Consider the following 27,124-nt stretch of genomic DNA (forward strand, 5'->3'; position numbering starts at 1 on the left):
CTAGTTTCTATGTGAATGACACACTAAGGAGATCCACCTGACGCTTGCCGAGCCCTCCGCAGAGTCCACATATGTCCACGCGATTTAACCGAAACAAGGTCGACCTTCCGAATGCAGTAAATTTGCGGAGCATATGTCTCGGACTGAATGCTTTACCCACCCGTAGTTGCGTACACTTCAATACTCATTGTTGGCCGCTGACTCGCTTACACATCAAACGTCAGTCTTTGCTATGGACAATGTGCAGACTACTCTTCCTGAGACACTGCCTCATCCATGCAGTGCCGACCGTCCTATAATTCTTCCGCACGGAAAAATCGGCATCTATTACTCCCCAGTATACAGATAACAACCACTCTTCCCACCATCGCACAACACGAACAAGGAACGAATATCGTCGAAACTATGCTCTCCCTTCGCTCCATCCTCGTGGCGGTTACAGCAATCACAACATCATTTGCTGCTCCGTCCTCCCATCCAGACATTCTCGACTCGGCAGAAGTGGTCGCCCTTGAGACCAGAGCAACACCCACCGGCCAAGGAACCAGCAATGGCTTCTTCTACTCCTATTACAACAGCGGAGGCAGCGAAGTGACATACAACAACGGAGCGGCAGGTTCATACACCACGCAATGGACAAACTGCAAGAATTTCGTCGCTGGTAAAGGCTGGAATCCTGGAAGTCCGAGGTAAATGTATCCCTCTTTGATCCGTCGAAGCTGTGCTCATGCTAGATTCGTGTGTGTGTGCAGAGTCATTACATATTCCGGTTCTTTCAACCCCAATGGGAACTCTTACCTGGCAGTCTATGGTTGGACGACTGATCCACTCGTCGAGGTACGTCTGTCTCTATCCTCCCTCTCACCGTCTTTTCAACTCTCCCTATCCAATCAACCAACCCCTCCCCGTCTCTCTCCCTCTTCTAACTGCCAATAGTACTACATCCTCGAATCCTACGGCACATACAACCCCAAAGCCCAACTCACCTATCGAGGCAAAGTGACCTCTGACGGCGGCACCTACGACATTTACACAGGAACCCGTACCAACGAGCCCTCCATCATTGGTACCGCGACCTTTCAGCAGTATTGGTCGATTCGCACGAGTAAACGTGTGGGAGGCAAAGTCACGACGGCGAATCATTTCAATGCTTGGGCTGACTTGGGATTGAAGATGGGGACGTATAATTATCAGATTGTTGCCACGGAGGGCTATGAGAGTAGTGGAAGTAGTAGTATTACTGTTTCTTAGGGAGATGGGATGGAGGAAGAAAGGGAGAGCGAGAGAGGGAGATGGCGGCTCATCAGTAACGTCACAGTCGATACTCATACCAACCGTCAGTGTGAATCAAAGTAACAGAATCAAGGCACAGGCCAGCATTGATTGCAATTTATCCTGCCTGAATCCGGTCAACTATCAAAGCTATCCATGAATGTGCTCCAATATTTGCGCTCGACTCGAATCCACGCGAGCAGAAGTACTGTCCTGTTTACTGGGCACCAGCGGCTACCCCAGCACCAACTCCAGCGCCAACTCCAACATCAACTTCACCAGAGCCAAGCTCAGCGCCGAGACTTGCAACCGCGCTTGCGCCGCCAGAGACGTCAGCAATGATCGATGCTGGGATTGGGACCACGATCTTCGTCGCGATGGATCCAGCTAAAGATAGCAAGTCGGGAATGGGGACCGCGACTACGTCGACGGTAGGGAGAGGTAGAGATAGCTGCTCTGTGAAAGTCTGCGATACCACTGTTGCGATCGGAAGTGAGGGGACCGAGAGTGTCGGGAGAGATGGCAACGAGATGGTGGGAAGGGCCAAGGAGGGGACCGCAACGGTGGGCAGTGCAATAGTCGGTAGCTCCAGAGATGGCACCGCGAGAGAGGGTAGAGCCAGAGATGGTAGAGACTGAGAAGATAGAGCCCGAGAGGGTAGAGCTAGAGAGGGCAAAGCCAGAGAGGACAGAGATGGAGAGGGGAGAACGAGAGAAGGGAGCGCAAGTGAAGGCAGCGCGAGAGACGGTATCGCGGTAGTTGGTAGTGCGAGTGATGGCGGGGCTAGTGATGGCGGGGCGAGTGATGAGAGGGCGAGTGTTGGAAGGGCGAGTGTGGGTAGGGCGAGTGTGGGTAGGGCGAGGGTGGGTAGGGCGAGGGTGGGTAGCGAGGTGGTTGGCAGCGCTATAGTTGGTAGCGCGAGAGATGGCGCAGCGAGAGATGGCAGCGAGATGGAAATGTTCGCGAGAGATGGTATCGCAAACGGTGGTAGTGAGGTAGACGGTAGCCCGAGAGATGGTATCGAAAGGGACGGAATCGCGAGGGATGGCACTGCCGGAGCCGTGACGGTAATGGTCGCTGGACCTGGACAGAAAATGGCTGGAATGACCACAGAGGGATCAATGGGAATGAGATCCCTCTTCGCGACAGAGGGCACACACTGAGAATAGTACTCATTTGTGTACGTGCAGGACGATCCCTCTTCACACGTCGTGAGGCCGTTGTATCCGAATCCTCCACAGCGGGAGTATACAGGCAATACGTCCTAAGGGTAGCAGTTAGCTCGAGGACACTGCTGGAGAGGAGGCTTCCATGGGCACTTACATAAGCAGGGGCAACCACACACTGGTAGTAGTAGTCGTTCTGGTATTGGCAGTATGATCCTGCGGCGCAAACCGGGTTCATGCAGTATTGTCTTGGGGGGCAGAAGGGAGTAGGTGTATAGCCAATACCGCCACATTGGCCATACAAAGGCACCACGCTGGCCGCAACCGCCACTGGAGAAGTCGTAGTAGCCGTGGTCGACGATCTCGTGCTATTGAGATACAAAGGCACAAGGCTGGACGTTGATGCTGGTGCTGTGGTAGGCTTGAGTGCGTTGGGCACACACTGTGAGAAATTGGCGTCTTGGAAGCGGCAGAATGATCCTGCGGTACACTGTCCGGAGCCAATATACTCAGCTCCGCCGCATTGTCCGTAGATGGGTACTATGTTCTACGGCCAGGTTTTAGCTACGGGATTGCAGGATGCTTTAACATGCACTTACGGGTGTCGATCCGTTGGTAGCTCTGGCCACACACTGAGAATAGTATGGGTTTTGGAACTGGCAGACTGCTCCTGCGGCGCACGCTGTAGGGCCGACATAGTTGGCTCCACCACATTGGCCGTACAAAGGTACAGCACTTGATGCTGCTGTCGCCGAAGATGTCGTCGCCGCTGTTGTATCTGCTTCGGTGACTGTGATTATGCTTGATTTGGTGATGGTCGTGGCAGCTGTTGTGGTGACTGCTTCAGTGACTGTGATCATGCTTGATCTGGTGATGGTCGAGGCAGGGAGCACCAATGTGCTCACGTAAGTGCTCGTTAATGTAGTCCGGGCGAGAACAGTGGATGTTCTGATCAAGGTGCTAGTGCGAATGAGGGTGGAAGACTTGGTGATGGTCGTTCTGCGCATAGCATCAGCAATGAGAATCATAGGTTGGAGTCTACAGGTATCGATCTCACCTTGGAATGATTCTGGTCGTTGTTACTGTCACAGTCGCATAGTTCCCCCAAGGGTTGTAGAACGCATCGTCTCGCTGCCGGAGGCCCAGGCCAGGCATATTCCATGGGAAAGCGAGAGTAGAGAGGGTGAACAAGCACCATATTGCGATGATGCGCTGTAGATTAGTCGCCATGGTGAATGGCCGGGTATGGAGAGATGGCCGTCCCTACCTGAAGTCATTCTTTCTACCATCATATATGCTCGGCCTTTGAAACCGAGTCTGTGGTCACTTTGTGGATGTCTGAGGTATATGTACGAGTCTCTGGGAGCAAGAATGTACATTCTATTGTCCCGCGTTTAAGAACGCAGGGAGGGAGTCTAGCAATACCGTTGACACGCTCAGCTCTTCTGCCGCTATCCCCGCGGAATGTAGACCCGCCAACTGAACTACTATTCTTCATGCTCTTCCATTCTGGTTCGTGCAGCTACCACGCTGGAGATATGACTGACGACCCCAGCTGGGAGGATTTGCTGTATAGGTAGGGCAGAAAGTTGAGCGTGAGAACTTGTTGGCGGTAGTTTGGCGCGAGCATGATAATTTGCTTGCGGAAACTGAAGTCTGGCCCAAAGTGGGGATGAGGATCAGAGATGTGAGGATGGTGGTATGAGAGGACACGAGATGTCGCGTCAACCGTTGGAGTTGCGAAGAAGCTCATTCGTCTGCCAAGAGAGCTCCCTCGGCTTCCTACCTCCTACCCATCATCCATCAACACCTCTGCTGCCTCGACTTCCAACCCACGTCTACGTACACCTCATACAATCCAGGCGAGCAAACACCCATCACCGATCATGGCCTCCAGAATGCCATTCACCATGCGCGCCCTCTCTCGCCCCGCAACGACGTCCTCGCTCACCCAAGCAATCACCGCACGCCGAAGCTTCCAGACTAGCCAAATACTACGCGCAGATGCTGTAATTGCACCGAAAAAACCCATTGGAGCTTTCCGGGGATCGTGAGTCTTTCCGTTTGGAGGATCACGCGTAGCAGGAGAAGAGAGGAAGACCGGGAACAGTAGGCAACAGAGGTGAAGGCTAACGGAAGGACAACAATTCACAGGCTCTTTGGGTTCCTCCTTGGTACGGTCGGAGCAGGTGGCGCGCTCTACTACTATGTCGTGGACCAGTACAAAGTCTCGAATGAAATGCTGACTGAGGATATATACGTACGTTTTTCATAAATGGCTTAGGGCGGGATGGGGAGACTAATGTGAGTTTTGTTTATAGGCACTGCAATCGGCTGTGCAGCGACTGGAGGGATATGTGAAGAACTTGGAGACTCAGATACCGAAGAAGAAGTGATGAGAAGAGCAGACACACTTGAGACTCAGTCATCAAGAAGTTGAAGGGCAGCGGGCGTCTTTGATTTGGGCAGGCGGGACACATCACCAGGGATTGAGGAGTGGCAGCTGGAGAAGAGAAGAAAGGAGAGATGAAAGAGGAGAGAAGAGGAAAGGAAAAGCAAAGGAGAGAAAGAAAACCAGGTGACACCAGCGCTGCAGTTCAGGTGGTCTCATATCCGTTGCCGCTGTACAGTATGACATATACCCCAAACATCCCTCATGCAAGACATCTTGGCCATATCTAAGCTGTGGCACATGTGCTGGTTGTGCCTCTAATGCTCCATGAACGCCGAGCAACCAACCCAAATGATGAACAGCTTGCTTCCCTGCCTTGTATATCTTCCGTGATCCTCTCCGTCTTCCATATCATGCCCATTCGCGCTCCGCACGCCTCATCGCTTTAGCTGCTCGCGGCTACTTTGGCTTGTTGCGCAGTCTCCAGCGCCGCAGCCGCAGCCTTGCCCTGCTCGACCTTTTCTGCCGCAATTTTGGCGAGCTTCTCGAGCTGCTCTTGCCTCATCTTGCGGGCAGCTCGGAACAACAACACGAACAGCAGCTCCACACGCTCCTTGGTCATCATGAGAATGCCTTGCACCAGGAATCCCTTCATGAGTTGGGGTGCGACACCTTTCCACAGACCGAGAATTCCATCGCGCTCTACCGTGAATTTCATCACTTCTTGAAACGACGTGAAGGGCTTGCCCATTCGTTGTGGAGGTGGTCGTGATTGAAGGCCGACCTTGGCAATGATGAGGGGCTGTGTCGCGATCGTGGCCAGCATCTTGGACAGTGCTCCGAGGACTAGACATTATATGTCAGCATAGCACCAATCAAGAACATCTTGTACGTACGAAAGGCCTCATGAGGCGCCAGATTTGCCTTTCCGGGAAACATCAAGGTCCGTAACCTCTCATAAGCACCATACGTGATACTCGGATTCACAACCAACACCATACTGGCTTTGATGCCTCTCCACAGCCCAGCCACACCATCTTGATCGACGACTTCCTTTGCCGTAGCAAAAATTCCCTTCTTCTCACCCTTTCTCTGTCCCTGCTGTCTCGTCGTCACCACTGCGATGGGAATTGTGAACAACTGCGCCAAAGCTCCTGCCACTGCACCCAAGCCCAACTCCACCGCGGTACTCGTGCCCTTGCTATCCACCCGCGCGTGATACATTTCCCGCACCAAGCTATACCAGTAGAAGTAGGCAAAATTCGTGCTCACAACTCCGAGCAAGTTGCCCGCGAGCCCATTGAAGAGTCCCGAAACTCCCTCTTCCGCGATAATGTGGTTGATCGCGTGCAGTGTTCCTTCGTAGTGCACATGTCCTTCATCTTCTACGTGGGTATCGTTGGCGGTTCGCTTGACCTGGGTTTGCAGACGGGTCTTGACGAGGTCGAGAGGGTAGACACAACTATTGGCCACGAGTGCTCCTGCTGAGCCGGCGAGAGCGAGACCCCAGGCTGGGAGCTCTTGTTTAGAGGGAGCGGGCGCCATGGTCGGTAGGAGAGACGGAGGAGGAGGAGGAGCAGGAGGAGGAGGAGGAGGGGGAGAGTGAGTGTAGAGGAGAGATATCACCAACTACTACCGACACTTTCATTACGAACATTGTGAAGCCGTCCCGATATGCCTTTTGCCTCGGCCTAAAGAGCCATGCAGGCTAGCACAAGCCGAAGAGCACGGACCCCGAACAAAGCGCGTCATTCCTCTACGCCTTGGCGGTACATGTAGTCTTTACAACACGAGTACCTCCATTACTGCTGCTCCTTCAAAACACCAACATTAACATCGAGCATGGAATGGCTACCAGCTACCTAAGTCACACTGGCATGGTCTGTTCGCTGGTAGCTGGTGGCGACTCCTTGGGATACTTCATCAAATGCGCACATGAGCAAGATCAAATCTGTCCTTTATTGGCGAGCCTGCCTGCATACCAACCTGAGCTAGGTGGTCGCAACAGCAGCGAGAGTATGACATCCACCTCTGTCGGTTTGGACTGTCGTCCTGTCGCGTGGTAAAACCATCTGGAAAGCAGTCCGCAGCATAGGAAACACGCCCGGCTGAGATGGAACACGTCTCGCGACGTCGGGTGTAGAAAAATCAACCTGAATGCGCAGTTTTGGCCATGATTGTCGTGGTCCGTGGGTGGAGGTATCCTGTGACGATGATGACCACAGGGGACAATTGATAGGCAGATCGCCTGGTCATGGTCGCGAAAATGCCTTTCAGCTTCAAATCTTGGCGCCATGACAGAAAAGAGATGGTTCCGTTCCAGAATCAGGTACTCATCTTGCCTATAGGTGAGAGTCCGAAGATCTGCGTAGAATCTGCGAGCTGCGTCGACTCGTCTGCGACGCGTTGGCTATCGCTCTGGAATGACCGTTCGTGCCTTGATCCAAATAGCAGATTTTCAAATGTCCGCAATACCATCCGATACAGGGACGTCTCGGCTGATCTATGTAGTCGCTATGTGGCAGTATGTGCCTCAGATGGTCGTGGCGTCGTGCTGACAGGTCTCTTTTAGCACCGTGAGCAATGGTCCAAGACTCTGCATGTTCATCTTCCAGACTTCCACCTCGTCGCGTGGCCAATACAAGTGTTCTGGGATCCTGCAAGTTGCACCTCGTCGCCAAGTCTGCAGTGGTACCAAATTTGGAATCGAGTCGTTCTGGTCCTTCTGGATGAGAATGCATAATTCTCATGGGGCCGCAGAGATCCATGCACGTAGCATGTCAAAAAGTGAACTCACTCAAATTGTGTTGCAGGGTAGCCAGACTGCCAGACCGGGTGTTACCCCAATTTCCAACCATGCCCGACAAGGAACTCTGTCTGCATCATCCAGTCTTCCGACTGTCTTCACATAGACCGATAGGCAGTAGAACTTGCTCCTGAACAGGTACATACTGCCTGAGCACCGCGTCGGCGAGCCAAAACCTTGCACGTTTGCAGAACGAACAAGTCGAGCGATCTATGAAGACTTTTGGAAGGGTTCCTGGCAGCTCATCAATGGACTTGAGAACTATCCGCTGACTCTGACTGATTCACCGGGGTAAACTCTGGGTAGTCCATGAAAGGGGAACCAACAAGCCGTCCAGGTACCCGCTGTTGGCGTTTTTGCATTCTGTTGGAAATATACAAGACGAACCCGCCCGCTTCCATCAATCGACCTCCTACATCACCGAAACCTCTCACGCCCACCACGAACCCGATCTCACGAACAGAATGCGGTCGCCAGCGCTCATCTTCGCTCTCGTAGGCACGTTGGTCTCCAAGTAAGTCGCCCCTACCTAAACGAATCATGCGACGAGGCACACAGCTGACCCGCGAATAGCTGCTACGTCTTTGCGGACAAGAAGCACTCAAAGCAAGGAAACGATCCGGATCCGAACCATCAGATACCAGGCATCGACGGCAACGCCTATTGTTCATGCTGGCTGACAGATCCCGACGATCCTTCGCTGTACACCCAAGAGAGTGCCGCTACGGACCTCATGTGTAAACAGCTTAGTGGAGGAGTTCCTTCTTTCGACCTTCCACCGGATGATCGGTTCAAGATCTATATCATTCCCGGAAAAACAGAGAAACTCGTAGGTTTCGCGCGCACATCGCTACTATGTTGGTATGGACTAACGCATAGCTACAGTGCGAGCATCCAGACAGCTGGACTAAACCCATTCGTGACGTTTTTGGAGAAGGCTGTAGGGAATTGGCTTCCCCTGGCAACAATATTACAGGAGCATGGTGCTGTCCCGAGGGCAATGGTGATAAGAAATGCGGCCCATCGTAGCAAAGGCTTGTCTCTAGAAGTCGAGGAATGGATTGCGTCCGGATACTTTCCTGCATCGTAAAGCGCTGTTGTAGGCTCTCCGGACGTCGAGGAAGGGGTTGTAGGGAGGATACAACGCGTCTGGGTGCTTTCTTAGTTGGACAGGATCGTACAGGCGATGCCTAATTGGTTCGACATATGTCCCTCCCCTCCGGAGCGAAGCGGAGGCCGGGTATAGGGCATGTAGAGAGCCTATCTAACTATATAGAGGGATGCAAAACTATCGAAGGCGTACGCTCTAATTAGTACGAAGTTTTGCTATAGAGCGCGCTAGAGATTCAGCGTATATAGAAGAGAGATCCTTGAAATATATATAGAGCAAGTATTAGATTAAAGATCCGCTAAGCTAAGTAACTATACTTCTTTTACTTTAGCTTCTACTTACTATATTAAACTATATCTTCTATTACTTCTCTATATATAAGCAAAGTATATATAGTATATAAGCTAGTAACCTCTTTACTATATATACAAAGTATATAGACTAGTAACTACTACTATTACTATATAAGCTAGTAATGTCTATAATTACTAAGCGAGCAAAAGGGTTATTATAACTAGTAGATAGTATTTTTCTAACTAGTAGGCAGTTAGGTTGCCTAAGGCAACGTAACTACTAGTACTTTAGATAATCCTACTATAAAGAATTTTAATATAATATATTAAATCAAAAATATTACTTTTCTTTATATATTATTTATACGATAGCAACAATACCTAGAAGTACAAACTTAATATAGCAGAATATTAGAACGACTATAGTAATAATATACTAGAGTAATAGGTTCGTTTAATAGATATATATTATATTCTAGCTAATTATAAGAAACTAAATTCTTAAACAATTAGTTCTAATCTAAAAACGCAATTGCCGCTATCTTTAGCTATATTACCTACTATAATTAATACTATCTCTTAGCCTTCTTATTAGCTAATCTCGCGTATATCTTATAATACTATCGCGTTATCGCGTTGTATCTACTACTCTAGTATAATAGCTAGGCCTATAGGTATATAGCCTAGAGAGCGGTTAGGTATTTAAGCCTAAGGTATATTAGCCTAAGCTAGGACGGGCTATAGTAGTAGTACTATCTAAGTTATCGGACGATCGGCTATTAGGCGACTGTTCGCGTAACGTAGTATTAGTATATACTTAGTATAGAGGTATATTATACGATACCGCTCTCTCCTTTCCGAAGAATAAGAACTAGTTTGTTCCTTTTCCTATATAGTAGGAAGGATGCTCTATATATTACTATATACTCTCTCTATAATAGTTCTATAAGCGTAAGAGTATATATAACAGAGGTCTAAGGTATAAAAGGTATAAACAATATACGGCTTGCTATCTAAAGTACAATAACTCTACCCTTCCTTCCTAGAGAAGGGCCCTCGCTATATATACAAGCTATTCTATTGTCTACTCCTCGCTACCGGCACTGCCTCCTCTTAGGTAGTAGCCGATAACCGGTTCTTTTAGGAACCCTCTTAATTCAGAACGTCTCCGATCGGTAGAGCATCTCTTCTATACTAGATCGCCGGAGGTCTGCGAGGGCTTCCTAGCCTGTACGGTACGCCCTACCCGCCTCGCCGGGGGTTCGCTAGGGCTTCTCTGCCCCTAGCGTGTTATACTCTCTTATATTTCTAGTTCTTCTTCCCTTCTAAAGGATAGTAATCTATAGAGGTCCTATAGCTCTATAATAGCAATACGACCGTACTATAGCTATAGCGTAGATAGGCTACGTTATCGGCGAAGTAGACGAAGATGCCTAATCTTCTAAGGAGATAGTATTCTATAGAACCGGAGCCCTAGGTAGATAGGAATTAAGGGACTACTCCTTTTAAGGATACCTCTATCTAGCTAGACGCCTACGTAGCCGACCTATATATATAACAGCTAGGCCTAGAGGCATATAGCCCTAAAGGGCGGTTAGGTATTTAAGCCTAAGGTACGCCGGCCTAAGATAGGACGGACTGCGGAAGTAGTACGATCCGAGTTATCGGGCGATCGGCTATCGGGCGACCGCCCGCGCGGCGTAGCGCCTATATATGCTTAGCGTAGAGGTATATTATACAACGCCGCTCCCTCCTTTCTAAAGGACAAGAATTTTTCGCTTTACCTCCTAGCGTTGTCCTCGCCTCCTTGTAGTATATACCGTATACTATATTCCTTACTACGGTCCTTATATCTAAGGGTCCCTACGATGCCTAACTACTACTTTACGTCGGTATTCTCGTACTATCCTTACTTATCTCGCCTATATAGGTAGTACTTCCCCGGGCGCGTTACTTTTCGCGTTATTTGTTTGCTATAGTACTGCCGTAAGCGCGCCGGTACTCCCGCAAGCGCGAGTTACTTTTCGCGTTATTCCGCGAGCGCGAGTTACTTTCGCGTTATTTGGAGGATAAGAGTACCCTTTTCTTCCTTTTGAACTTACTCTTCTTCTTTAACCTACCTCCTTACCCGCCGTACCCTCCGGCCTATATTCTATATAACTACTATCTCTACTACCTCGAAAGGAGCCGCGCCTATACTACGACCTACGCCTACGTTAACAACGGAGTCGCGCTCGCGCGCAACTATCGATTCCGCGTCTATACTACGACCTACGCCTATATTAGTAGTAGTACTACGCCCCTACGCGTAACTATCGGTCCTACTATAGCTAACCGTAATATACCTACCTAACCCGAGACAGACGATAGCGATAGGTTAGAATACTAGGTAACCGTTCGGGAGAGGAGACAAAGCTCGATATCGTTCTTAATTATAGTAGTAAGGATAGATACGTTATTATACTCGGCGGAGGTAAGGAGTATCCTTCGTAGGGTAACCGACCTAGACGCGGTCGTAGCTCTGTTGCTAACTCTCGATACGCTAGTAAGAACGGAAGTAGTACGTATAGTATACTAACTCTACGACGCGACCTTAACTAGTTACGATACTATATATATATATCGATTTATAAGAAGTTCGTAGCTATAGCTCCGGACTAGGAGATCCTAGAAGGTAAACTAATCGTAGACGTATTCCCCGGTTTTGCGAAGATAGTAGATCGAGGAAAGGAGGCCCGAAATCGACGAAGGACGGCTTGCTAGAATGTTATTAACCGATAGTTCGGTAGGGATATCGCTGCCGCCTAGAGCTTCCTTACTAGTCTAACGATATAGGAGGTTCTATATACTTATTCGTAGGCCTACGATCTAGGCAGCCTAGCGGCTCTTAGTTCTAACTATAGGCAAATACTACGCGCTCTCGCGGAAGTAGTAGTATAGCGATTGCTTACTCCCGTTACTAGTCGATCGAAGATACCGGAGGTTATAGGAGGCGATTGTATTCGTATACGTATACTGCCTACCGACAAGCAATTAGCGGAACCTAGAGGGGAGGCAGAACAATATATCCTACGGATACGATTTGGGTTCGTCTACGAGGGCGACTTTTACAAGATCGTAAGTAAGGGCTTTATTAAACCTACGCTAATACCTTCGGGGCTATCTATACTACTACCTCTACTACTATTGTCCGAGCAAGCCTAACTCTGTCTATACTAGGGATACTATAGGGAGCCGGACCTATTACCGGACTATAAAGAACCTCCGAGCAAACGCTAACGTACGTTACGACTATTAACGCCGGAGATACTATAGGTACTAGATAGTACTTCTAGTTAGAGCCCTATTAATATACGTAATCCGTTAGGCCCTCGGGGCCTTACCGGGACGGGCTGTATAGAGCCGGTCCCGGAGGCTACGATCCCGACTATAGAGATAGAGCCGACCGAGGATACGACTAGCAAGGAGGTAGATAACTAGACCGGGGAGTTTACCTTTAACGAAGAGCTAACCGAGGACGTACTCGCTAAGGGGGGACAAGTTACGTCTCGTATATATACGCCGTTGTCTATATACCGTTATACTCTTTGCCTAGATACGACTAATCTATATCTTATTAGCCTATATATAGCTATACCCCTCTATTAATAGCTAGAGGATGTCGTCGACTAAGGCGTCTAGCTATATATAGTAGAGGAGGACCCGGTTCCGTTATACCGGTACTATACTAGGGTGTTTGCGAGCCGTAGGTTCGGACTTAAGTCGAATATCGCTATAGCCCTACTAACTACTCGTATTGCCGAAGTCTATAGAGCTTACGTTAATAGCTAGTTTCTAGAATACTAGTATTAATACCCGGAATTCTTCTCTCTAGCCTACTGTCTAAAGCACGTAGGTAACGTACTTAGTCTATATGTATTCCTATCTCGAATATATATAGGAATGCTAGTTACTCCCTCCGCTACGCCTAACGTAGAAACCTTAGTTACTAAGCTTCGATTATTTATAATCAACGCCGGCGATTAGGCTACGTTCGATCTTATCGGCTTAGTTACGAAGGAGGGGGTTTTTAGGTATACCGAGACGATCTTCGGGGATATCGAATATAAGTTTGATATATACTCGTAGTACCTCCGTCGTATAAATAGTCGCTCTAATCTAGGGTAGAACAGGTCGTAGATATATAGCGTAGTTCAATAGCTCGTCCGCTAGGATATCTTATACTAGGCTTTGTACGCTTCTTTACGCGTAGACGGTAATTACCGTTTAGTATCTTATCCTTATTACGCGAAGTACTAGTATAGCGACGACAAGGGTAACGAGAATATAAGTCGTAATAGCTTTAAGCATATAGACTACAACGTTATAGATCTTGCGGTAGGCAAAGGTACTAGTTAGATCTAAGGCTCGGTATCGTTCGATAACGAGACTTATAAGGACTATACTATACTTGTTTAGGGGATGTACCGTAACGAGACGTTTCGTAAGTAGGCAGAGGTAAACCGCGCCGCTAGTCGTTTGTAGAATAGCTAGATCTATAATATTACGGACAAGGAGCTCGGGCCTAAGCTAAGAAAGAAGATAGGTCTAGATTAGTAGCTAACTCCGGTCTAGCGATATAGCGTCCGTATTACCGACTCCCGTATTCCTTATAGCGCGCTACCTTCGTAGGGCGTACGACGTACGATCCTCCTTTAGTTTGTAGCTATTACTAACGTAGAAACCGGAGAGATAGAGAACCTAAAAATAGGGACCCTTTAGTAGATCGCGGAGGCATACCGAACAATAACTGCCCTACTATCTAGCCCGTCGGGCTACCCTAATATATATAGTCCAATTCCGTACCGATTTCCTACCGTAGCCTAGTTAGATAGCCTTAGCCTAATCTTAGACGCTCTAGTTGGTCGCAAATCTTAGGCCGATATAGAAGTTATTAACGAGTTGAACTATATTGCTTATATAGAGTCTCTTGCTTAGTAGGAGGCATATAAGCTCAAATAGCAGGCGAACGCTATTAAGAGGTATAAGAAGGTTTTCGACTGTATTCGTAGCTCTGAAATACTACTCTTCGGAAACGCTAGTTACTTCCGCTATAAAGGTAACTTTGAGTTTCGACCGTAGCCTGATTTTTCTACTCTCGACTCTAAGTATATAGAGGAAGGCTCCGGTACTATACTTAAGAGCGATGTATCCTAGATAGAATAGGTAGTACGTTAGTTAGGCCTCCGGGGCCTAACTAGGAGCTTCCGAATATAGGGAGGGTTTAGGTTTTTACGGTTAGGTGCCTTGTTTTCGACGGGTCGTTTAGGTCTGCTTTTCTATATATAATCGTTAGATAGGGGGGGGTTTTGTTATACCTATATCTATAGGACAGACATATAGGTAGGGGAGGGTATATTAAGCGGCTAGGCGTGTTTCTTTTATATAGGGCGTCGGGGTAGAGCCGAGAGCCGGACGGCCTAGGAGGGCCGTACTACTCCCGGCGGGTAGCTATATAGGGTAGTTTTCTTCTTTTTAGGACGGAGGAGAGGACGGATATAATTAGGACGTAGATGTACGGATACCTACTCTACTATAATTGATGTCGTTACCCTATAGTACGCTTTGTCTTCTAATATTACTATTCCCGCTACCTACGGGCATCTCCGCGTCCTTCCGGACCTCTACCTATCTTACCCCTTTTACTATAGAGCTACGCCGCGACCTACCGTAAGCCGGGCCTATCCGATCGTCTACTCGAGGACGGTAGTAGGAGAGAGGGCTTTATAGTAATACTAGTTATAGTATACAAGGATAAGGTAGATAGTCGGACCTTTCGTTATTCTAATCGTTACTATCGCTACTACGAATAGTTTCGTAAGGTCGATAAGGTACTTAACCCTTTGCTACTCTTCGGAATCGATACCTATATTTTTACTTAGGTCGAGTCGATCGATATAAGATTCGATAACTCTTTGTAGTCTGCTAAAGCGATCGAGTATTAACGTTATTAAGGACTACCTTGTCTTTACGTCTTAAACGACCCTTAGGATCCGATCTTGAATACTATTCTACCGACGGTACTTTGTAAATAGCTCCTTCTTTTAAAGTATCTCTTTCTATAGGTCGATAAACTGCTCGAACCTTTAAGAGCTCGAGTTAATAAAGACGCAAAGTTTCCGGATCTAGGGATTAAAATTAGCGAAGGGAATCTCGAGTGCCGACTATAATTGCCGACTACGAGAGCCGACTATACTTTGAAAATAGGAAGGTTAATAGGTAATAGGCCGTAGAGACTAATCTTACCTTTAGAAGGAGGTAAGGTATACTATTAGCTTAAGGATAGCTAATCTACTTACTCTGTTTTCTCCTTCTCTATAATATCTGCCGATCTTTCTCGTAATCCTAGTATTTAGAAAGGTCGTTAGTCGGATAGAGCCCTAGGCGGTTAAAAAAGGCCTTTAAGGGAAGCTAGGTAGTATATATAAAGTAGGGAAATCGCTCGGGACGGCTAGCTCGATTATACTCCGCGATTGCCTTCTCCTTATCCTCTCCTATCTCCGAGTCGGGACTACTCTCCGTACCTTCCTCTAAGCTCGTTACTAGCCTCCTAGCCGTTATACCGTACCTCTCTTAACAAGTATTAATCGCTAAAATACTATAGAATATTAGAAGGAAGTAGGAAGAGTAAAGCAAGTAGTCTTATATTATATTATATAGGGTCTTATTGTTCGAGGTATTGTCGTACGTAATTATAGTCAATCGGTACTTAATCTCGAACTCTTATAAGATTTCGAATAGTATCTCCGTAAGGTAATTACTAGTATAACGGCTAGTAATATATAGAAAGCTAAGCATCCCTTTGTACTAGACCTAGTAGTCGTTAATCTAGTAGACCCGGATAGTAAGGAATAAGGTTTTTATACCTCTGGATTGCTAGCTATTATACGCGATAGCTATCTTGAATCTACTAGTAAGATAGGTCTTAAGGGATTTAGTAGACTCTTAAACCTTAGTACCGAGTATCCTACGGTATATCGAAGCGGATTTGAACTAAATTGTCTCGACCTATTCCGGAAGTAGAGCTATATAAGTCTGTTTTACTAACGGTCGTTTAAAGAACTAGAATAGCAGACTATTGTCGATAATTATCTCGAAGGATAAGTACGGGAAATCGTCTAGTATATAGCCTAGGTCCCTTGTCTATCGCGGATTGCTTATAGTCTAGAGATAAAGTTTTAGTATAGTTACTTAGACATAGTCAGTAGATATAGTCGGCAGGCATAGTCGGTAGGTATAGTCGGTAGGTCTAGTCGTCGGTAGTTAGTACTTACTTATCGATACTTTATAGTTGTAAACATCTCCTTTATAAACCCTCGCTTATCTTGTTTCTTCTAGTAGTTCGAGGAGTCTAGATACTTCTTAATAGACGTTATACCGGTATTTAGTATAGGATGTTTTAGTATAGCGTTATAGTACCTATATACGACTTTAGGTATCGTATCTTCTTAAAGTATTCCCTCCTCTAGGAAATCCTATACCTAAGATATCCGAGACTTACTCCTCTAGGTAATTAGGGACCGATCAAATATAGTACGACCGTTCCGCTTTTTAAGCCGCTTCCTAGTATAGTTCTACTAGCGTACCTTATACTACTTCTTAAAGTTCTCCTTATACTTAAACCTCTATAGCTAGTAGTTAGCCTTAATATCCTACTCCCCGATATAGTCTAGCTTAATAGGGAGTACAAGAGAGGAATCTAGATCTTCTTCTACTATAGTCGGCTGTCTTATATAACGCTTACGAACCTCTGTTCTACGTCGGCGGTCCCCTAGTATTAGGCTCGGTAGGAGGTTCGTCGCGGAACTATATCGTTAGCGTAAGCGAGCGCTCGATCGTATAGAGGTAGTAGAAGAGCTTTCTAGCTATAACGAGGATTCGAATCGGGAGCTTCCGACTCCTAGAGAGGAAGCAAAGGAAGACGAAAACATAGTATTTTAGACTCCGACGTCGTAAATCCGTTATAAGAGGATAGAGGAGAGGGAACGTAGGAATTAAAAGGAGGGAAAGTAGGAATTTCAGAATCCTAGTACGCTACCCTATAGGGGTTAAGCGAATAGAATTCGTAGGCCTACTTCCGGCTGCGAGCTAACCTATTAGATAGTCTAATTCTTACTACTAACCCTCCTACCCTTTCTTCTATCCCTCTTCGTCTTCTTGAAATAGGCGAGGCTCCTAGTCCTCCGAGTCTAAAATCTCGAACCCTCTAACAAAGTTACGAATATAGAGTCCTTTATAAGTACCTTCTCGATTCCCGAAGATACTAGGTATAGTTTATCTTCTCGTAGTAGTAGGAGTAGAAAGGCCTCTAGAGTAATCCTATTATACTCTTTAATATTGTACTCGATAAGGGTAGCTATTATCTTAGGCTAGAGAGTCTGTTCGCGGCTTAGAGGATTCTCCCTCTTATAGAGCTTATATACTATCTTCGCGAGGTGCTTCTCCCCTTTTAAGCTTACTAATAGAAGGAAACTATTAGCAGAGTAGTTATAATTTTCTAGTATTAGCTAGGAGGGTCTAGGAAGACTACTTAAATAAGCCCTTTAGGCTGCGATATCCTAGGCAAGGATACTATAGTAGACTACACGCTCGATTAGGCTAAAAATCTCGTATAGTAGTAGGAGTCGTACTTCTCTAACGTAGATCTAGGATTATTAGAAAATAGTCGGTAGGTATAGTCGGCAGATAAGCTTACCTTTTTAGTCTCGCTATCGACAATTTGTAAAATCTGCTTTATAGCTACCTCGTTAGGGAGAACTAGACTCTCTAGAGTAACAAGTTTGTTCTAGAACTTCCGGATCGAGCGATACTATTAGTTATAAGCAGTCGCAAAAGTAGAAGAGGCTGCCTAAAAGGCAAAAGTTCTAATAGAGTTCGCTATCTCCTTATTAATCTCTTTTAATAATAAAGGATTAAGAATCGTTTCTTAAGGAAGGCATTCGTTACTAAGGCCCCTAAGTGCTTTATCGTATCGTTTACTAAGAGTAAGGGTATCCTATTTCTACTTAACCTAATCCTCCTTTTGAAATATTATCTTTAATTTGCTTTTACTATCTCTAAGCTTAAGGAACTAGTTAGCTTTATCGATTTCGGCCTATTCGTCGGATAAGAGAGCTAGATTAGTCTCTGCTTGCTTCCTAGTACTAGAGAAGTTAGCCTTTAATAGGAAGTAGGAATACCGACCGTAGATACCGACTATAGACGCCGACTACGAAACTTACGCTTTCCGGTTATATTCTGCTATATATATCGATCTCTATTCCTTAACTAGAGCAGCTTAACGGTCTCTACTTAGCTCGCTAAACTCGCTAGACTGCTTAATCTAAGCCTTCTTAAACCGTATAAACGATTTATTGCGAGCCTTTCTATATCGATTCTAAGCTTTCTTCTCTTCGTCTATAGCGGTAGTACGCTCGCGGTCCTATAGGGTATTCGGCTTTAGAGAGTATTCTTTAAGTAACTTCGTAGCTACCCCGAGCCTAGTACGCTTATTTTCTAGCGCCTCTAGCGTAATATTCTTCCGTTTTAGTATAGTAGTATCGGTACGGAGGTAGGTACGGACGTAGATAGGGATATAGGTACAGAGGTAGGTACAGTAGTACATACAGTAGTATATACGGAGGTAGATATATAGAGTAGAAGCGCTTTAAGAAATAAAATTTCTCTTATCTAAGAGATTTAAGGTTTAGGCAGCAGCCGGAACCCTATCCCGTAACCCTAAGCACCGACACTACCCTCTATAACAACATTACACTTCCGCGCCTATACTAAGCTCCTCTACTACTACTATTATCGTCGATTTCCTAAGTGCCCTCCCCTCTACCTAAATTTTATTTCGAATATAAGTTATTGTCGCTTTATTCGCTATTACTAGGACAACTGCTATAGGGTATTATATATAAATACTATATTATCTAGAGAAATAGTTAGACTACTAACTTCTTAAGGTATCGTAGTACTTTCTAGTAAAAAAGTAAAATCTCGTAGCTAGAGCAGAACGTATTCGGCAGACGTAGTCGGTGTATAAACTATATAATATAATATGAAATATACTAGTATAGATATATATAGAACCCCTATCCTAATTACTAATTACCTTCCTACGCAATCCGATATACTCGAGAGATAAGCGGCTTAGCGATTTCCGGGTCTTCCTTATACCTACTAACTTATCCTCTCTTGCTTTTTTCTTATCCTATATATTCCTACTAAGTCGAAACTCTTAAAATGCCTAATATAGATATACAATCTCTCTCTTCCTACGTCTCTTCCTCTCTTCCTAACGACGACGACGACTAGGAAAGAAGAGATAGTCCGCGTTAAAGAGAAACGAAGGCTAAAGTACTCCCGAAGGCTGCCTACGATAGCGGAAGTAATAAGAGGACTCGACAGTAGTTAGATTAGACGGTTAAGCCGACGGAGGAGAGGTAGACGGAGGAGAGGCAGACGGAGGAGAGGTAGACGGAGGAGAGGTAGATAGAAGAGAGGCAGACGGAGGAGAGGTAGGTAGATAGAGGTATAGGTTAAGTTAATAATAATAAAACGAACGAAGATTTAGACCTACCGACTAAGCAGCGTAGTCGAGACGGGGTAGTATCGGTTCAACTAAAGGGGCTATATATTATCTATAATAGATTAGACCGATAGCTCTCTAATACAGCTTCCCCTCGACTAAGTCTCGCCGTAAGGAGACTAGGACATACGAAAAAAGTAGTATAGAAGACCTATCCTAGTAATAAGAGACTACTAGGAAGTTAACGACTATAGAAAAAGCCTATTGTTCGAAAGGCGCCTAAAGCGAGAAGACGAACGAAGGCTAGTATAGCCGCTCTCTAAGAAATTAGGAAATACTAGAAGTCTATAGAGCTTTTAATATACCGACTTCTATTCTTAAGGATTTGTCGAGAGATTACAATAGATTTAGCAAGCAATACTAGCAATAGTATATACCGTTTTCAAGCTAAGGCTCTACTTTGCTTATAGGAAGCAACGGAAGCTTTTCTTATATAGGAGTTCGAAGTCTCTAATATACTAGCGATTTACGCAAAACGGGTAACCTTATAATAGAAGGATATAAAACTTTGTCGCTAGATTCGGAAGCGCTTTATAGGAGAAGCGAATTCAAGTGCCGAGCTTTGATCTTATAGTAATGCGCCGACTACGTCTGCCGACTATATACTCCTAATATCGTTTTCGAGGCTAGTACTTAAAGAATTAGTATCTAATATATAAGATAACCCGAAAACGAGCTTCTATAAGATATTGTCTTCTATACTAATTATATCTATATAAATCTCTAGGTCTCTTGTTTACGGGCTAGGCACTACTTATACGGTCGTTATATTAATATTTCCTATTTCCGGCGATCTCACTTTACTATTTCTTACTTCTATTGTCCAAAAACGGCAGGTACCTACCCTACGTAGACAAAGAATCCCTAGCTTCTAATTAGTCGCGCCCCTAGACCCTAAATTCCGCCGCCTTCAAAGGTATTCCCTACTTCTAAAAAAACCTAACTTACGATATTAATATTAGTTGTTGATCCCCCCCCCCTCCCGCCCCGCCCCCTACCCGCTATAACCCCTTCTAGCCTCCGCCTACTACTCTGCCTACTACTCTACCTACTACTCTACCTACTACTCTGCCTACTACTCTGCCTACTACTCCGCCTACTACTTTACCTACTATACCGCCTGCTACTACTATCGTTATAGCGCCGTTACTCGTAGCGCGCCGTAAGCTTACAATCGCTAGAAAGGTACTACAAACATCTAGAAAGAGACTCCCTAGCGTAACGGGTAGGAAAGGGCTTCTATCCGTAGGTATAAAGAAAAATCGAAAAAAGAGAGGTAGTAAGTATACCTAGTTAGCAGACGTAGTCGGTATATATAGTCGGCATATACTAATATTTCTTTTAGAGGGAGCTTTGTAGGAGATCGAAAAATGCTAGAAGGAGGTTATACCCTATATCCTAAAGCTCGCGTTCGTACGTATCGTTAGGGATACTATTATCCTTTTTACCGAAGACTACCTCCCTATACGGATCTAAGCGAGCATACTCGGTATCCTCTAGGAATAGTACAAGAGTATAGTAACTAAAGTCTTTTCCTTAGCTAATCTTCTCGCTATCTACTATAAGCGAGTAATAGTAATAGCGAAAGATCTCGAATATCTTCGTAGGCTGTTAAAGGAGTAGAATATCTAGCTAGATAATTACGTAGTTGCTCTCTATAGCTCTAGCCTAGTTAACCCGAGTACGATATATAAGCCTCGATTAAAGACGAAGAAGACGAAATCGAAGCTAACTCTAAAGAAGCCGACTACGAAGAAGAGAAAGAAGACTCCTACGTCCTTAAGCAAAGACGAGAGCTTAGATAATCCCGATAACCCTAGCGCTTAAACGGGTACTTAAACCGGTACTAGTAGCTAGATAGACGCTAATAATCAAGATCCTCCTAGTACCGATTAGGATAATAGCGATACCGGTAGCTAGATAGATAGGAACAATCAAGATCCTCCTAGTACCGATTAGGATAATAGCGACACCGGTAGCTAGATAGACGGTAATAATCAAGATCCTCCTAGTACCGATTAGGATAATATAGATACTAGTAGCTAGACAGATAGGAACGATTAAGATCCTCCTAGCGCCGATTAGGATAATAGGGGTTTGAACAATTTAGACGGTAAGAAGTAGGCAACTATCGTAATTTCGAGCGGTAATAAGAGCTCGGAATACGATCTAGATACTAATCCTAGCGTTCAAACTAGTTATCCTCTAGCTAATAAGGAGAATGCTTAGGACGATAATACAGTACCCCTAACGATAGAGGATAAATATCTCTAGGCTCTCCTCGATTATATTAATACTTAAGAAGAAGAAGACGAGGAGATAGCTTCCGAGAATTCAGATTTTCCTTTTAGGTAACTAGGTATACCGCTTAGTCAAGCAGATTTTTAGTATAGCGACGAGGATATAGGTACCTAGGATTAAGATATCTCGCTTAGCTAAGACTATAATCCTTTCGATTATCTAGATTTAGAGGAGACGGGTCCTAATTCTCTCTAGGATAGTCGACTAGATATAGAGAGAGAGGATAAAGAAGAGGAGTCGTAGTAGGAGTTTGACGAGGAGATAACAGAATTAGAGGATATAGTAAGGGCAGCGTATACGGTAGCTATAGATCAAGCGAATAATCGGAGTATATAAGAATTCGTAGCTAGGGGAAGTATCGATAAGATACTAAGTATACTTATAGAAGAGCCTATTACCGAACGAGACAGACTAGATATAGAAATTTCAGCTCGCTTTATCCTTAGAGCTACTTGTTTAAGGACCCTATTATTAATAAGGACGGAGCCGGCTTTCTAAGCGGCCTAGCGAAGAATAGAGATACGTAAGGCCTAGAGAGTAAGGCAGCAGTATATAGTAACAGAAAGTCGGTTTAAATACTAGATACGCGTTCTAGCTAGGCTAGAGAAGGAGATATTAAAGTATTTACTATAAGCCTAAGATCTGAAGTAATTTAGTTTTTCTAATTTTCGTAGTCGGCAGGTATAGTCGGTAGGTATTGTTAGCTATAGAAGGAGATGTCGAAGTACTTACTATAATCTTCTAATCTGAATTAATTTGCTTTTTCCTAATTCTCGTAGTCGGTAGGCATAGTCGGTAGCTATTGTTAGCGAGTTTAGGCAGTACGGTATATACGAGGCTTATTACTGTTTAAGAAGCGCTTACTATATTTATTCTATATCTAGAAGAGGTTTTACGTAATACCTATTATAATACCTATTAGGTATACCTATTAGGTTTTTTCCGTTAGGTTGTACCTAGCTTATAAGCTAGGTACCTACCTTATTTGCGGGGTTAGGTATTAACGTTAGGTTGTACCTAACCTATACCTAACCTAACCTATAACGAGGCCTATAGATTACTACCCTTTAGAAGGATAGAAGAATTAGAAATATAAGAGTAGAGGTATATAGTAATATATAGAGCGTCCTTTCTACCGCGTAGGAAAAGGAACAAACTAATAATAGATCAAAAACCTTCGGACGGATTAGAAACCTTCTAGCCTAACTATTACTAGATACCGGGGCGTCCGGCCGGTAATATAGTTATAATTCTAGGATAGCCAAACTCGGACAGTACTAACCCGCCGCTATTAAAAGCGTAGGGCGTATCCAAAACGACGCCTATAGAGGGCCTAGTTATAGATAAAGGATTAGACAGCGGCGGCGGCGGGGGGCCTAGCTATAGATAAAAGACTAGACGGCGGCGGTAGCGCAACAAATAGAAAAAGAATCGAAAGAATAGCGAGTACGCTACTCCCTCCTCTAACTATACGACGACGAAGAAGGAGAGTAGGTATCTATTAAGCAGTACGAGCCCGTACTATAGAGAGAGATACTAGGAAGCGGAGATACCCGGTCGGCGTATAGAAAGTTGAAAAAGCAGAGTAGGGAACTAGTATCTAGTACTAACCCTACTCGTTAGAACTAGTAATACTGCCGCCTTTATCTAATAGGCCGTTAAGTCGATAGAGTTTAAGAGAGTCCTTATTATAGGTATTCCGATAGATAATACTATCTAACCTCTCTAACTTATAGTATATAGTACCCGGACGATAGGTATATATACGAAAGGGACCCTTCTAACGGAAAACTAGCTTTGCCGAACGCGACGCTTCTAACTCTTTCCGATATACTATAACCAAATTACTAACCTTAAATTTACGGCGATCGATATAGTAGCGATCGTTAAAATATACCTTCGCTTAGTTCCGTATTCTCTCTTGTCGTAGGCGGGCGTCCTCTATACGTAGGGCTATAGCTTCGAAGGCAGCGGCGCGTACGGCGAGAAGACTCTCGTAGTCGCGAATAGTACTCTAGTCCTAGATAGACGTAGTAGGGAACTAAAGCTCGATAGGTAGGATAGTATCGCGGCTAATTATTAACGCTAATAGCGTCTTACTAGTAGACGATACCTCCGTAGTACGTTCCGCCTATAGTACTATAGGTACGTACGGGATCTAGGATATCTTGCTTCCGTCGGTTATCTTACTAAGCGCTATAATAACAGGTTTGTGCCTAACTTTAACGATAGCTATAGATTCCGGGTAGTATAGTAAGATATATAGACGAGCGACGCCGTACTTACGAAGCAACGCCTCTACCTCCTCTAAGTTGTATTTAGCGTTGTTAAGGAGGATCTCGTACGGCGTACCCTATCGGCAAAAGATCTCCTTCTAGATAAATTTCGCGACCTACTTCGATATAATCTGTTTAGTAGTAAGGCCGACGAATACCCGTGCCTTAGGCTACCGAGACGTTGCCTCCCGCGCTATTATAATCGATCCGTAGGTATTAATATAAACGCCGTTAATATACTACCGTTTACCGATAGCCTTAGAAGCAACTTCGCCTAAAGGAGTATAGGTACGAACGCCGTTATACTAATTATACTCGGCGTACTTCCTCTATATATATACCTAGCAATCGCTATATATACCGTCCTACTAGTAGCGCTATACCAATTTTGTATACGTACCCTCGGTACTACGGTGCCTATACTTATCGTAGACTATCTAGAGGATCTAGTCTTATATAGATAGCTTATCGATAACGCGCTGTAACGGGAAGTTGCGATAGCCCTAGCGGAAGAGAACCTTATCTTTGATCTTAAATCTCTATAAGTACTTTAAAAATCGATAGTACTCGGATCGAGATATATAAGATAAGGGATATAGTCTAAGGAGGACGTAGGCGATAGCCTTCGAAAAGTACGAATAACTCTTAGGTAGACTATCTAACTTATCCGGGAAGATAGAATCAATATAGGCAAGGTCGACGCCTCCTATATCTAGTAAGGTTTCGGGGATCTAGCTAACAATCCGGATCGTAGCTGCCCGAACCGTACCGCCGGCGGTACCGGCCGCTCCTAGTAAGGCCCTAGAGGCCTAACTAAATCTACGTAGCGCAAGCGTCGCCGTATTAACGTAGAAACTCTCGAAAAACTTATTATCGACTATACGCTCGATATCTTCTAACTCCGGCGGATCCGGGACGTCCTTACTTAATAGTAGTCGACGGGATAAGGCATCTAGGGCTATATACTTATAACTAGAGACATACCGAACTTCGAAGGTAAACAGCCGGATCTATACTATCTACCTACTTATAGTAGCATTCGGGAGATTAGACGTAGCGCGGTTTAGTTAATATACGAGAGTCTAAGTATTAACTTCTAGTACGAAGTATTAACCGAAGAGCTAGGGCCGAAACTTTTAGTATATCTTAAGTACCCCGAAGTACTCGAGTTTGCCGGCGTCGTACCGTTACTAGCTAGCGGACTATATACTACTCTCGAAACGACTCGGTTATCGCTTTCTATAGTCGTCCTTCTATATTAGTATATACCTATACCCGGACCTACTAGAGTTAACTACGATAATAATAGTATCTACTCTATCTAAGTAGTTAATAGAGACTAGAGGTAGGGCCTTAACTAAGGCTACCGTAAGTACGTCCTTAGTACGCTAATACTCTATAGTCTACTCGAATTCAACGTCCTTCCGAAGTAGGCGGTAGAGTAGCTTAGCCTTAAGCGCAAACTTAGGTATCTAGATACGGAAGTAGACGACAATGCCGATAAACACCTAGACGTCTTTCTAGTATCTCGGGTCTAGCTAGTCGACGATCTTCGCTATATAGGCTATATTAGGATAGCGGCTATCGGTATCCGTAATATACTCTATAATATAGATATATTCTTAGAGGATCTGTAGCTTCTTAATAGCGACTATTATACCGGTACGCTTAATATCCGTAAGGACTTAGTCGAGGTCAACGATATACTCGACAATAAACCGCTATAGACTAGGCTTAAGTTCCTCCCTACTATAATTAGTCTTCGGCCTCTTAATACTAATATCGTCTAGAAAGGGGAGCGACCGGTATAAGATATAATCTATAAGAATACGAGTTATAACCCGGATAAATTGACTAACCGAATTCGTAGCGCCCTAGAGCAGAGTAGTCTACCGGAATAGGCTAAGATAAGTCTAGAAAGCTATAAGATCTCGACTCTTTTTAGCGAGAGGGACCTAATCGTACCTAGAGAAAATGTTAAGGAGGGAAGCAACCTTGTACTCCGCAAAGTGCTCGGCGAACTTATCTATATTAGGCAGTAGGCTAGCGTCGCGAATAGTAACCTAGTTAATCTCTGTTATAGAGTTAATAAGGCGATAGTATTCCTTAGTAGGCAACTAACTAGAGGCTAAGGTTTTCTTTATAACTAGGAAATATAGATTCCGATAGTAGCCCTTACTATACTCTAACGTCCTAGCTTTATACCGGTCCCGGATAATACCCTCTATCGCCGTAAGTAGAGAAGGATTAAGACGAAAACCCGGATAACTCTATAGTATATATAGGACTATACGAATAACTTGTAGTAGTACGATACTAGGAATAACCTATCCGAGATATATAAAATTCGCCGCTAAAGTAGCCTTACGATTAAAGAGTATCTCTTCGAGTAGATAACGTTCCTAGGTTATTAAGACTATACCCGTCTCGACCGTACGCAATACCTCCGGAGTAAGTCGACTACCCTAGGGGACATCCGAGAACTTCTTAATTAAGTAGCGCTAGTTATATAGTCCCGTCCCTAGCGGTATTACCGTCTCCTATTAAAGAAATAGTTCCTTCTATTTAGTAACGGTACCGATATTAGAGGACGTACTCTTCGAGATATCTACGGCGACGTCGATAGGCCGGATCTTCTACGCTTTCCGTTTATATATAGTATATACTAGGATATAGTACGTAGTACGGGCGCGGCGGGAGTAGGCCTAGTTAATACGGGAGTAATATAGTTTAGGGTTAGGGTTAGGGTTAGGGTTAGGGTTAGGGTTAGGGTTAGGGTTAGGGTTAGGGTTAGGGTTAGGGTTAGGGTTAGGGTTAGGGTTAGGGTTAGGGTTAGGGTTAGGGTTAGGGTTAGGGTTAGGGTTAGGGTTAGGGTTAGGGTTAGGGTTAGGGTTA

General features: G+C 44.9%; 8 protein-coding genes across 8 annotated transcripts; 3 read left to right on the forward strand and 5 right to left on the reverse strand.

Annotated features, from left to right (window-relative positions):
- Nucleotides 1–405: 405 nt before the first annotated feature.
- Nucleotides 406–1,251, forward strand: SEPMUDRAFT_53128 (glycoside hydrolase family 11 protein; the record flags this gene model as incomplete). The annotated part of the gene is made up of 3 exons (XM_016909256.1): nt 406–689; nt 753–837; nt 937–1,251. The coding sequence occupies 3 exons, from the start codon at nt 406–408 to the stop codon at nt 1,249–1,251; spliced, it is 684 nt and encodes a 227-aa protein (XP_016757278.1).
- Nucleotides 1,252–2,425: 1,174 nt separating this feature from the next.
- SEPMUDRAFT_52942 (carbohydrate-binding module family 1 protein) lies at nt 2,426–3,298 on the reverse strand (the record flags this gene model as incomplete). The annotated part of the gene is made up of 4 exons (XM_016909245.1): nt 2,426–2,536; nt 2,596–2,752; nt 2,837–2,978; nt 3,034–3,298. Coding segments are annotated over 4 exons (675 nt in total), but the record flags the coding sequence as incomplete, so codon positions are not given.
- Nucleotides 3,299–4,348: 1,050 nt separating this feature from the next.
- Nucleotides 4,349–4,834, forward strand: SEPMUDRAFT_52475 (uncharacterized protein; the record flags this gene model as incomplete). The annotated part of the gene is made up of 3 exons (XM_016909228.1): nt 4,349–4,488; nt 4,593–4,698; nt 4,760–4,834. The coding sequence occupies 3 exons, from the start codon at nt 4,349–4,351 to the stop codon at nt 4,832–4,834; spliced, it is 321 nt and encodes a 106-aa protein (XP_016757280.1).
- A 441-nt stretch (nt 4,835–5,275) lies between these two features.
- Nucleotides 5,276–6,375, reverse strand: SEPMUDRAFT_121038 (mitochondrial carrier; the record flags this gene model as incomplete). Its single annotated transcript, XM_016901658.1, has 2 exons — nt 5,276–5,676; nt 5,727–6,375. The coding sequence occupies 2 exons, from the start codon at nt 6,373–6,375 to the stop codon at nt 5,276–5,278; spliced, it is 1,050 nt and encodes a 349-aa protein (XP_016757281.1).
- Nucleotides 6,376–7,172: 797 nt separating this feature from the next.
- On the reverse strand, nt 7,173–7,598 carry SEPMUDRAFT_121039 (uncharacterized protein; the record flags this gene model as incomplete). Its single annotated transcript, XM_016901659.1, has 1 exon — nt 7,173–7,598. One exon carries the CDS (start codon nt 7,596–7,598, stop codon nt 7,173–7,175), a length of 426 nt encoding a protein of 141 aa, XP_016757282.1.
- Nucleotides 7,599–8,100: 502 nt separating this feature from the next.
- Nucleotides 8,101–17,931, forward strand: SEPMUDRAFT_121040 (uncharacterized protein; the record flags this gene model as incomplete). Its single annotated transcript, XM_016901661.1, has 4 exons — nt 8,101–8,150; nt 8,210–8,465; nt 8,522–8,639; nt 17,906–17,931. 4 exons carry the CDS (start codon nt 8,101–8,103, stop codon nt 17,929–17,931), a joined length of 450 nt encoding a protein of 149 aa, XP_016757283.1.
- A 6,192-nt stretch (nt 17,932–24,123) lies between these two features.
- SEPMUDRAFT_13677 (uncharacterized protein) lies at nt 24,124–24,306 on the reverse strand (the record flags this gene model as incomplete). Its single annotated transcript, XM_016902797.1, has 1 exon — nt 24,124–24,306. A coding segment is annotated over one exon (183 nt), but the record flags the coding sequence as incomplete, so codon positions are not given.
- A 1,644-nt stretch (nt 24,307–25,950) lies between these two features.
- Nucleotides 25,951–26,103, reverse strand: SEPMUDRAFT_53185 (uncharacterized protein; the record flags this gene model as incomplete). The annotated part of the gene is made up of 1 exon (XM_016909257.1): nt 25,951–26,103. A coding segment is annotated over one exon (153 nt), but the record flags the coding sequence as incomplete, so codon positions are not given.
- Between the last annotated feature and the right edge of the window lie 1,021 nt (nt 26,104–27,124).

Source organism: Sphaerulina musiva (genome assembly GCF_000320565.1).
Source record: "Sphaerulina musiva SO2202 unplaced genomic scaffold SEPMUscaffold_11, whole genome shotgun sequence".
Lineage (NCBI taxonomy): Eukaryota > Fungi > Ascomycota > Dothideomycetes > Mycosphaerellales > Mycosphaerellaceae > Sphaerulina > Sphaerulina musiva.